This window comes from Trichechus manatus, unplaced genomic scaffold, assembly GCF_000243295.1.
Source record: "Trichechus manatus latirostris isolate Lorelei unplaced genomic scaffold, TriManLat1.0 scaffold00024, whole genome shotgun sequence".
NCBI classification, from domain to species: Eukaryota; Metazoa; Chordata; class Mammalia; order Sirenia; family Trichechidae; genus Trichechus; species Trichechus manatus.
Genome location: NW_004443960.1, coordinates 960,512 through 971,764, shown reverse-complemented (window position 1 = coordinate 971,764; position 11,253 = coordinate 960,512). Strand labels below are relative to the sequence as shown.

Here is an 11,253-nt window from a genome sequence, read left to right as displayed (position 1 = left end):
GAGTCCCCCACGTCTCCCAGCTCCATTAGCCTCGAGCCTTGAGGATCCTTTTCCCTACCCGCACCCCACCCCACGACTCCCTGCAAACCTGGAGTGGGGAGACGTGCCCGTTTGCAGTGACCTGACCACCTGGGCCGCTTTCCCTTGGGAGGACCCTTGGGCTGGCCCACCTCTGGGCTGACAACAGAAGGAGAGGTTGGACCTCTGTCCAGCTCCGTCTGGCTGGTCTGGCTTGGCCTGGCCCTGTGGACCCATGGTCTGTGCCACCCCCCCCAATTAGAGCCAACGCTCCCTTATCTGTCAGCTGTCTCCGCCTGAGCTGGCAACGTTTATCAGGGATCCAGGCCAGATAAGGGGAAAGCCCCAGGGACCAGCCCCCTGCCCTGCCCTGCTGCCCCCCACAAAGGGCTGTGTCTTCTTGCAAAAAGTGGATTCTCTGGGAGTCAGAAATCTTTGGGGACTCCAGCTATAGGCCATGCAGGAAAGATAAAGCTGTGGGGAGTGAGGGATGGGGGTGGGGATGAATGGGGGGACCCAGGGGGAGGGGGAGGGGGAAATCGGGGGGTAAACGGGGAGCCCAGGGGGATGGGGAAGGGGGGAAGAACAAGGGAGCCCGGGGGATGGGGGAGGGGGAAGAACAGGGGCGCCCAGGGGATGGGGAGGGGGGAAGAACAAGGGAGCCCAGGGGATGGGGGAGGGGGAAGAACAGGGGCGCCCAGGGGGATGGGGTAGAGGAGGATCAACACGGGAGCCCTGGGGGAGGGGGGAGGAGGAAGAACTCTTCTGTCTGACTCTCTAATGGTGACCTCATGACATGAAGCATTTGTCAAACCCACAGGACTGCACAGCACACTGAGCAGGCCTGGTGCGCACTGCAGACTTCAGTGGGTCGCCGTGTGTCAGCGCTGGTACGGCAGTTGTAACAAACGTCCCAGGAGAAGACAAAGTTAGTGCAGGAGGAGCAGCTCAGGGGAAGAGGGCCGCGGGGACCTCTGCATAAACCTCATAGATTTATAGTATTTTTCTGATTATAAAAAAATGCATGAACCTTTCAACAAATCCAGAAGATAGACAAAAGTGTCTAGGAGAAAATAAATCCTGTAAACCTCAAACTGCTAAAAAAGTTGTTGCTGGACACCTTCGAGACGATTTTCAACTCGTAGTGCCCCCGTGTGACAGAGTAGAACTGCCCCATAGGGTTTCCGAGGCCGTAAGCTTTCTGGGAGCGGGTGGCCAGGCCTTCCACCCACGGAGCCACTGGGTGGGTTCAAACTGACAACCTTTCCGTCAGCAGATGAGCGCTTAACTGTTGTGCCACCAAGACTCTTTGCTCTAAAAAATAAAGTCTATTAAAAAAAAAACAAAAACTGTCTGAAATGTCAGAACCCAGGTACCAAAATGGAGAAACGAAGATGAGGCCGCTCAGTCACTGTCCCGCATTGCCAGGGTGGGAGTTTGGCATTTCCTACAATGACCCTGGAGCCCAGCGCCCCCATACACACACACCCACACAGAAGCCGAGGTGCCACACAGAACCTCTTGGCAGCCCTTCCTAAGAGCCCGAATTTGAAGCACGTCCGGGACACCCAGTGACACCCACGACGAGAAACACAGTGACAACAGCCACACCTGCCTTCCATGCACTTTAATGAGACACAGCAACACGGAGGGGATGAGCGGCCCGTCCACCCCCTGCTACCTGGGCAGGTGAGGGCCAGAGGGTCCAGGAGCCGAGGGGGGCTCAGGATGGAGAGGGGACTCAGGGTGGGGAGGGTCCTCGGGATGGGGAGGGGCTCTGGGTGACAGCACGTGATGGGGCAGGGGCAGGCCCCCCAGGCAGGAAGCTGCAGTGTGGGGGACAGGCGGGGCCGGCAGCCTGGTGGCTCTGGCTCAGGGCTCCGTGGGGACATAGCGGCGGATCCAGTCCGAGTAGTGGGTGACGCGGGTGTAGATGCCTGGCCGGTTGGGCTGAGCGCAGCCATCACCCCAGCTGACCACACCTGCCTGCATCCAGGTGCCGTTCACCTTGCAGACCAGGGGCCCTCCGGAGTCGCCCTGGGGGAGGGGAGGGTCAGCGCTGGCCCGAGAAGTCAAGGGGCGGGGGGCTGCATGGGGGCATGTGGGGTCCCACCTGACAGGAGTCGTGCCCTTTGTTCCCAGCACACAGCATGTCATCGTGGACGATACGGATGTTGTCTGCGGTGTAGAGACCATTGTGGTATTCGGTGTCACAAAGGCTGTTTTCCACGATGGGGACCTTCACCTGTTTCAAGGGGTACGGTGGTGGCAGGGAGACTGGGGGACAAGAGGAGAGGAAGGATGGAGCATGTGGGGGCAGGGGGACCAATGCCCACTCCCTGAGCGGGTCCTCCCAAAGGGACCGTCCGTGCTCTCCCAACTCTCTGCCACCCTCAAGGCTCACCGCCATTGTCCACATCACCCCAACCAGTCACCCAGCACGGCATCCCCGGCAGGAAGGTCTCAGAGGCAGGGGGCAGGGTGACCAGCTGCATGTGGCTGGAGATGTTCACAGGGTCCTCGAGCTCCAGCAGGGCGATGTCAGCACCCTTCTGGGCACAGTAGAAGTTGGGGTGCACGATGACCCTGCTGACGGGCAGCAGCTCGTCTTGGTAGTACAGGTGCTGCTCACGCAGCTGCACTCTGAATGTTCCGGGGTCTGCGACCTTCCTGGGGAGAGGAGGAGCCTCCTTCAGGGTCTGGCCAGCGTGGGTGCAGCCCAGTCTGGCACCCCACCACCCAGCCCCCTGGTACTCACGGTCCGACACAGTGCCCCGCAGTCAGCACCCACTGCGGGTGCACGAGGGAGCCCCCGCAGAAGTGCATCCAGTACCCAGAATGCATCCGAAGGCTGACCTGCCATGGCCACTTCGTCATGGGGGCCTCCCGCCCTCCCACAATGCCTGCTCTCTCCAGGGCCGGGGCTGAGGGGAGACAGGGTGATGTCAAGGGCCAGGACCAGCTCCAGCCCTGGTGCAGCCCTCTCCCCAATCCCCGCTGGGACAGTCCTGGGCGTCTCTGACTGCCCCGCCCCACAGGGGCCAGGACTCACCAGGGGCTGCGTGGGCCAGAAGGAGCAGCACCAGCACCACTAGGGTCAGCATCTGGAGGAGCAAGGCAGGGCAGGTGAGCCCTGCTGGAGGGCCGTAGAGGACAGGCTCAGGGGACCAGGGGCCGGTCCAGCCCTGGGGTCTGGGTTCTCAGCACTCTGCTCCACTCCACAGCTGTACTCAGACGTCGAGCTCTCCGAGGATAAGGACCTACCCTGGCCAGTATCTGCCATTTTCTGCCCAGCCACTCTCCCCTCTCCATTTATCCTTCCAGGGGGGATGGGTGGAGGCGGACACACCCCCCTCCAGTCCCCAAGTGGGATGACTCAGATGCAGGGCCCATGTGACAAGGGCTCTGGACACCCAGATACCCATCTTGGTGCCCACAGGCCCACATGGCGGATGACACTCTTGGGGGGTCCTGGGCTTCTCAGGGCATGGAAGTGCAAGATTGCCTAATCCAGTCCAGGTGGCGTGTGGGGGGCTTGAGTCTCCTTTCAGCACTGGCCGGACCCCCTCTGTAATGGGTGCCCAGGTGGCCTTGCTGTGGGGACTGGATGTCTGAACATCCCCGCCTTCATCAGCTGGGGGGGCCTGGGCACTAGGGTGGCTCCCCTCCCAGATGCTGGACCCCCCAGGTGCAGATGAGAACCCCTAGGGAGCCTGCAGGCACAGCTGCATCTAGGACTTTTCCTGTGAGTGGGTAACCACCGCTCCCATCTCAACCCCTTCCTGAGGGAACACAGGGCTAGGAGCTTATTTCCACCGCCCTCAGCAGAGTGGGTGCCCCTCGGAGGGGGACACTCACCAGAGACCCCACCCCCCAGTGCTCCACATCCACATGCAGCCCTCTTCGGCCCTCCCCTCGAACTTGGAGGGAGGGGCTCCTGTGAGGCCTCCTGGTCAGATAGGGAAACTGAGTCCCGGAGGCAAATGGGGCCGGGGTCCTTGGCCAGGAGGGGGCCCCGGCTCCCCGTGAGTACCATGTCAGGGGTCAATCCATGCATCTGTGGGGGGCTGTTATCTGCAATCAGAGGCCCCATTAGCAGGAGAAGTGAGGGGAGGGGCAGAAGAAGCCAGCCCCCTACCCAGGACCCTGTCTGCCCACAGACCCCCCTCGTCCTCTGTCCTCCACCTCCCCCAGGTTGACCACCGTCCCTGCCTGTTCATCACCTGTCCCTGCCTCCCTCGTGGGCCTGCTGGTCACCAGGGCCTCCAGCTCGTTCCCCACTCCGCCCCTGCCTGGCCCCCTGCCCACCCTTTTGGAGCCGCAGGCCCGGCATCCACTGGACAGCTTCCCCTGGGGGCGGGGTGGGGAGCTCCTCTCAAGGGTCTCAGAGTGAGGTGGTATTCTAGATGGGACCCTGGGACAGAGAAAGGATTAGGTCAAACGTAAAAAAATCTAAATAAAGTATGGACGTTAGTTCATATGATGTATCATATTGGTTCACTAGTTATAACAAACGTCACACCGATCATACGATACTAGTGTAGGATGTTACTAGCAGGGAAAGCTGGGTGCCAAGTCTATGGCTATCTCTACAATACCTTTGGAGCCTTGGTGGCGCAGTGGTTAAGAGCCACGGAGAGCTATGGCTGCTCACCAAAAGGTCGGCAGTTCAAATCCACCAGCAGCTCCTTGGAAACCCTATAGGGCAGTTCTCCTCTGTCCTGTGGGGTTGCTACGAGTCAAAATTGACCCAACGGGTTTGGTTTTTTTCGGTTTGATATAGTGCCTTTAAGGATCCGGTGGTGCAATGGTCAAGAGCTCGGCTGCTAACTGCTCTGAGGGAGAGAGATGTGGCAGTCGGCTTCCGTAAAGATTACAGCCTTGCAAATCCTGTGGGGCAGCTCTGCTCTGTCCTATAGTCCTATGGCAATAGGTGTTATTTGTTTTGTTTTTTTTTTAACAGCAACATAGTATCTTTGCAATTTTTCCATATAACTGAAACTGTTCTAAAATAAAAAGTATATTTTTAAAAAAGGGAATACAGAAATTCAGCCCCGGGCCCAGGCGGAGCCTGGATGAGACAGCTCAGGCCCCTGTGACTAGCATCTTCGTACCCCCCACCCACGCCACCTCCCTGCCCCACATCCGCCCCTGGGTCATGTGGGCCCACCACAGATCAGATGGGCATAGTCACGCAGTTGCCGGAGCCCAGGCGGGAGCCTTCCTAACGCCTCTTGTGAGCCCAGACAATCACTGAGCTGACGGGGGCTGGGGCAGGGCTGGGAGATTCCTGCCCCTTGGCTCCAAGCCACAGGCAGGGTCATAGGGGCCCTCTGAGACCCTCTAGTCCAGCGATCCTCTCAGATGGGGGGAAACTGATAACAAAGCGGGGTGTCTGATAATCCACCAGGATGCGGCTTCACGGGCTCGACCTGGGCTCCTTCACCCCAGCACCTGCGACGGCCGCGGCTCAGCAGCACGCTGACCGCCTGGTCTGACGGTGGGTGCTGGCCCCCTCAGCTCCACCCTCCGTGCATGCGAGGCTGGCCCTCCCCCCCGGCATCCCTGGGAGATGGGAGCCAGATGAGCCCGGGTGGCACCCCACGGCCCAGGCTGCCCTCACCTGGCCCAGGAAGCCTGATGTTGCCCATGGAGTGGGGCGGAGGTCTAGACTCCTGCTCAGGGGTCTTCCCACCCCCAGTGCCATCCCGGGCCCCATAGGAGGGGACTTCGGGGGCCCCACCTGTCCCAGCTTGATCTGCCTCCGGCATTGGGGATTCTGTTCCCCGCTTGCAGCCCATCACACATGTGGAACCGAGAATAATAGCCCCTCAAATATATCCATGCCTTGATCCGCAGAACCTGTGAACATATGAGTTTACCCAGCAAAAGGAACTTTGCCAATTTGACTAAGGTTATGGAAACTTGAGACGGGGGAGTGGTTCTCCTAGATTATCTGAGTGGGGCTTATGTATCGCAATGGTCGTCGAAATCAGAGAGCCTTCACAGCTGCGGTCAGGGAGAGATGTGACCGGAGAAGCAAGATCACAAAGCTGCACTGCAGGCTTTAAGGATGAGGCCATGTGGGCGGGGCGGCCTCCAGCAGCTGGAAGAGATGAGGAAATGGGATTCTCCCTGGAGCCTCCAAGGAAGCGCAGCCCTGTGACACCTGGGTTTTAGCCCAGGGAGAACGTGTGGGACCTCTGGCCTCTGACCTCTGACCTCAAGGACTGCAAGACGATGAATCTGTGTTGTTTCCACCACAAAGAGTGTTCTGATTCCTTACAGCAGCCACAGGAAGTGAATGCACATTCCGCACCCCACCCCCCGCCAAAGTTCGCTTTATGCCACTTCGATTTTAACACAGTAGTGGGGAAGCCAGCACAACTTGTCCAAGGCAAGGTCATGGAAGCTCCATCGACACATCCAAACTCCCTGAGGGACCGAATTGCTGGGCTGAGGGCTGTGAGGAGCATGGTTTTGGGGAACATCTAGCTCAACTGGCATACTGGCCTGACAGAGACTGGAGAAACCCTGAGAGTATGGCCCCCGGACACCCTTTTAGCTCAGTAATGAAGTCACTCCTGAGGTTCACCCTTCAGCCAAAGATTAGACAGCCCCATAAAACAAAACGAGACTAATGGAGCACACCAGCCCAGGACAAGGATCAGCAGGCAGGAGGGGACAGGAAAGCTGGTAAGAGGGAACCCAAGGTCGAGAGGGGAGAGTATTGACATGTCGTGGGGTTGTTAACCAATGTCATAGAACAATACGTGTACTGTTTAATGAGAAACTATTTGTTCTGTAAACCTTCATCCAAAGTACAATAAAAAAGAAAATTAAAAAAAGAAAGACCTACATTAGCATCTGTTTTCGCTAACCAAAAGAAACCCAAAGAGGATTTTCGCCTTTACAAAAAAAAAGGCAAAAAGCGAAAACAGCATTCCTGTATGTAAACAGCTGGTTTGGGGGCACGTGCGCCCCACTGAGGCTGGGCTCAGTAGGTAAAAACCAGGAAGGCGTGCCAGATGGGTGCCAGTCCCCTGCTATTGTCTCGGTAACCTCGGGGGTGCAGTAGTCCAGGAACTCGAAGTGTGACGTGTCCGAAGGGGGCTGCAGGGCCTGGCCGGTGTGTCTGGGGGACAGCCTGCCCAGAAAGGCCAGCAGTCCCCCAGCCCCCAACTCCGATGCCATCTCTTCTTCCTCCGCTGCTGCCCCTCCTCCTCGTCCTCCTCGTCCTCCTCGTCCTCCTCCTCCTCCTCCTCCTCTTCCTCCTCCTCGTTGTCCTCCGAAGAAGGAGTCGGGGAGGTGGTGCTGGCTGCTGGCCCCACCCTGAGGGCCCCTGGCCATGCTCCACATCCCCCATAGCTCCTGCCCGGGTTTTATGTTATTTGGTACGATGGTGGGTTACATTTTGGTTCTGGGAACGCTCACAATGTTTTCCCGTATAAATTAATGGTAATTACTTCTCTGCTTCATGCCACTTCGGCTTAGGAAGGTTTTCATAGGAATGCTTGACTTCTAGGTAGCGGGGGAAACCTGTACACCTGGCTCCCTCACAGCCCTCGGGGGCTCACGGACGGACGCCAGGCTGCTAGAAAGAAGCTCTGTGCACTCCGCCGGGACCACGGCAGCATTTGTGGGAGCCTGTGCCAAGCAGGGCTCTGGTTCAGCATTTCAAAACGGTGACAGCAAAGCATTACGCCAGCCAAGTGAGGGCCCTTCTGAGCACAGGCCCTGGGTGGCCCACAGGAAGCGCCAGGACACTGGCCCAACACGGGTGCCGTCTCTCCTCGTTAACAGACTGTGACATTGCAGACAGGCACAGAGGGGTTTCCTGCCCAGGTGCGGCACCTCCCTGGCTCTGCCGTGCCCCCCTGCCCGGGTCTCCTCTTATCCAGGAACCCAGGGGCCCAGAGCAGGGGGCTGAGTCTGTCTGCAGTGGCCTGACCACCTGGGACCCTTCCTCTCGGGAGGACCCCTGGGCCAGCTCTCCTCTAGGCTGGCAACAGAGGGAGCGGCTGGACCCCCCCCCAGCCCCATTGGGCTCATCTGGCTCCGCCTGGCCTGTGGAAGCACAGCCTTGCCCACCCCCCGCCCCCGCCATTAGAGCCAAGTTCCGTTATTTGTCAGCTATCTCTGACTGAGCTGCAGCCGTTTATCAGGGATCTGGGCCAGATAAGGGGAAAGCCCCGTGTACTAACCCCCTGCCCTGCCCGGCCCCCCAGGCCCCGTCAAGCCCCATGAAGGAACATCCAGAAAGAGAGGATGACATGGCCGCAAATCTTGCAGCCATCCACCATTCCCCCATGCACCCCACCTCTGCCCGCTGTGGGAGGGGGAGGTCTGGGGGGCCCATGCACCTCGCGTCTGCCCACCCTGGGAGGGGAGGCCTGGGGGTCTGTGCACCCCACCTCTGCCCACTGTGGGAGGGGGAGGTCTGGGGGGGCCCATGCACCCCACATCTGCCCACCCTGGGAGGGAGGATCTGGGGGTCCAGGAAGAGAGGGGCCTGGCTCAGGTACCTGGTCTCTCTCCTCTCCCAGCCCTGCCTCCTGCTGGGACTTCAACCCCCTAACAGACCCTGAGACGCCCTCACCCCCCAGGGCAAACTTGACCAACTATCTTCCAGCCGCGAGGATGCTTGGGTCCAGGACCTCTGGGACACTCAGCGCCAAGCACTCTGCTAGAGCTGGGCCCTGCCCTTGGTGCTCACTGTCCCTGATGGCATGGGAGAGCCTGCCGAGCCCAAGGGGCCCTGTTGATAGGGCTCTTCATTTCCACCTCCGAGATGGTCCCTTGACAGTGGGGGGCTTGTTCCCTAGACCCTTGAGCCTTTCATCTCATGTCTTCCAGACCACACTCCCCTCTCTGTCCATCTGGGGCAGGGGTCCTCCTGGTCAGAGACATCAAGGCTAGTGGCTCAGAGGGGTGGTCCTTATGCAGGGAACTCTATGAACAGTTGGGGCGGGGGGTCTGTGATGCCCAGGGCTGAGCAGGTAGAAAGTGGGAGGAGGGGTGGGTAGGGCAGCACTGGCCACCCCCTCTGCCTGCTCCTCCTCTCCACTGCAGGCCTTCCACAGTAGGGTACAGCCCTGTTCCCCCTGGATCATCATCAGAGCTGGATCGAGGCTGTTTGCCTTTTTCTGAGCCCCCTCACCAGTGTCCCCAGGGACCAGCAGGGCCATGACACCAGATGGGGACAGGCTGAGACCCTCACAAACATGCTCCCCCAGGCCCCATGTGGCTGTCTCCATAAGTGGATACAGTCCTGGGTACGATACACCACCAGATGTGAGGGGACTGCAGGGGGGCAGAGAGTGTGGAAGGTTGGGGGAATTCAGGCCCATACTCCTGAGATGCTGAGGGTTCCCCTTTCAGGACTAGAATGGAGTCACTGAGCATGCAGAGAATGAAGTCATGATATCATTGCTGCCCAGGGGAGCAGAGACCTGGAAAGGGTCTCACTCCCACCATCTCTCTCTCTCTCTCTCTCTCTCTCTCTCACACACACACGCACACACACACACACACACACACACACACACACACAAGACAAACTGCAGGCTCATGACTTTCTTGAGCCCTCAGAGACTTGAGGTCACAGGGCAACCAGCTGTCCTGAAATCTAAGGAGACGCAGAGGAGAGATAAGATGTGAGCTCTTGTTGCTTCGAGAAACAGAGAAAAGAAGAGAGAACTGAATGTGAAGCAAGCAGAAGGAAGGAGAAGATCAAGATAGGAGCAGAAATCAATGGCATTGACTACAGACAAAGGACTACAGGAAAATCAAGGACACCAAAAGCTAGTTCTTGAAAAAGACCAGGAGAATTGACTACTGTTAGCCAGAGGGATGGAGAATGCCAGAGAGGAGACACAGATCACCCATATCAGGAATCAAAGAGGAGACATCATACAGACCCCAGGGACATTAAAAGTATAATAAAAGAATATTATGAACAATTCCATACCCATAAATTTGACTGCTTCGATGAATTGAACTTCTCCCTTGAAAGATACAAGCTGCCAGAAAACACTCAAGAAGAAATAGAGAAACTGAGTGGTCCTATGTCTGTTTTTTCCCCCCACCAGTTAAATTTTTTTATTTATACATATAATTGCAATAATATCAGACCAAATTTATTTTATATATATATAGATTCAACATCAGAGCTTACTCCAAATCTCATTTCTCAAATCTGTAAACTATTTTCAGATAGTCTCACAAAAAGACTTTTTAACCATAGATGTAACAAGTAGTGTGGGATGTATTGCCATGATTTTATGTCACCTTGGAAATGCTTTCCATTACTCCTAAATTCCACGTGACAATAAATATAAGTCTTTTGGTACTAAGAGTCACAGGCCATGTCACTCAAAAAAAGGGAAAACAGTTTTACACAGGAATTTTGAGACAGATGGTCAAACATTTCTACTTTAGCCTTGGTATCTTCATTCCTTAACTTAGGTGAGATTAATTGATTTGGATAATAAACAAAAATACAAATATTACTATTATTTTTAGTGAAAAGAATGAGTTTATTTTAGAAAATTAAAAAATATATATATGGAGTAAACTGCTGTGAATGTACTAAAATTTGAGAACAGATTTCATCTAACTTTTGAAAAAAAATACTATTGTCTACAATAAATTCTGTGAATAAAAAAATTACATTTTCAATGATGTCATCTAATTACATATAGCTGGGATAGTTTGGATGTTATAGAGTAAGTTCCATATCTAGAAGTAAATCCTTAAGTTGGTAAACATGTCACTTTTCAAATGAACCTTATGATATAGTCCTTCTGCTGAGTTCCTCAGCCCATCCCAGCGTCTCTGATGAACGTATGTATCCATAACTTTCCTGTCCCTGTGTTTGGATCTTCCTTTGTTTTCCCTTATAAACAAAATTCAAGAGGTGCTGCTTATGAGGCCATTATGCTTTATTGTTATTGATTGCAATTCTATAAATTGCAATCAGTTTACAGTATTTATTCTCATCTTGCACTTAAAGTAATTTTTAGAATGACTTAGTCAAATAATAGAATATTGAAAATATTAACTCAATATACCCGGATAGTCCATAGACATAAAGCTTTTTTAATGTCTCCAAGTTTCCGTATAATTAAACTCTTCTCACATTTAACAGTAGAGTGTGCTATAGAATAAATATATGCTCTATTATTTCAATACTCAAACACCTTAAACACTCCACTCTCTGGGACCTCTTCTAAT

At 55.4% G+C, this 11,253-nt stretch overlaps 1 protein-coding gene across 1 annotated transcript; it reads right to left on the bottom strand.

The window, feature by feature from the left end:
• Positions 1 to 1,890: 1,890 nt before the first annotated feature.
• LOC101351665 (tryptase alpha/beta-1) lies at positions 1,891 to 3,128 on the bottom strand. The gene is made up of 5 exons (XM_004373146.3): positions 3,071 to 3,128; positions 2,777 to 2,942; positions 2,423 to 2,688; positions 2,132 to 2,295; positions 1,891 to 2,055 (listed from the first exon to the last, which is right to left on the bottom strand). The coding sequence occupies exons 1-5, from the start codon at positions 3,120 to 3,122 to the stop codon at positions 1,891 to 1,893; spliced, it is 813 nt and encodes a 270-aa protein (XP_004373203.1). The 5' UTR covers positions 3,123 to 3,128.
• Between the last annotated feature and the right edge of the window lie 8,125 nt (positions 3,129 to 11,253).

What these genes read in the sequence shown, in the direction of transcription:
- LOC101351665 (XM_004373146.3), bottom strand. Translation starts at nt 3,122, where the DNA reads ATGCTGACCCTAGTGGTGCTGGTGCTGCTCCTTCTGGCCCACGCAGCC. An exon ending in TCTGGCCCACGCAGCCCCTG is followed by an intron (nt 2,943 to 3,070) that starts GTGAGTCCTGGC and finishes GTCTCCCCTCAG; the next exon opens with CCCCGGCCCTGGAGAGAGCA. An exon ending in AAGGGCACGACTCCTGTCAG is followed by an intron (nt 2,056 to 2,131) that starts GTGGGACCCCAC and finishes CCCCTCCCCCAG; the next exon opens with GGCGACTCCGGAGGGCCCCT.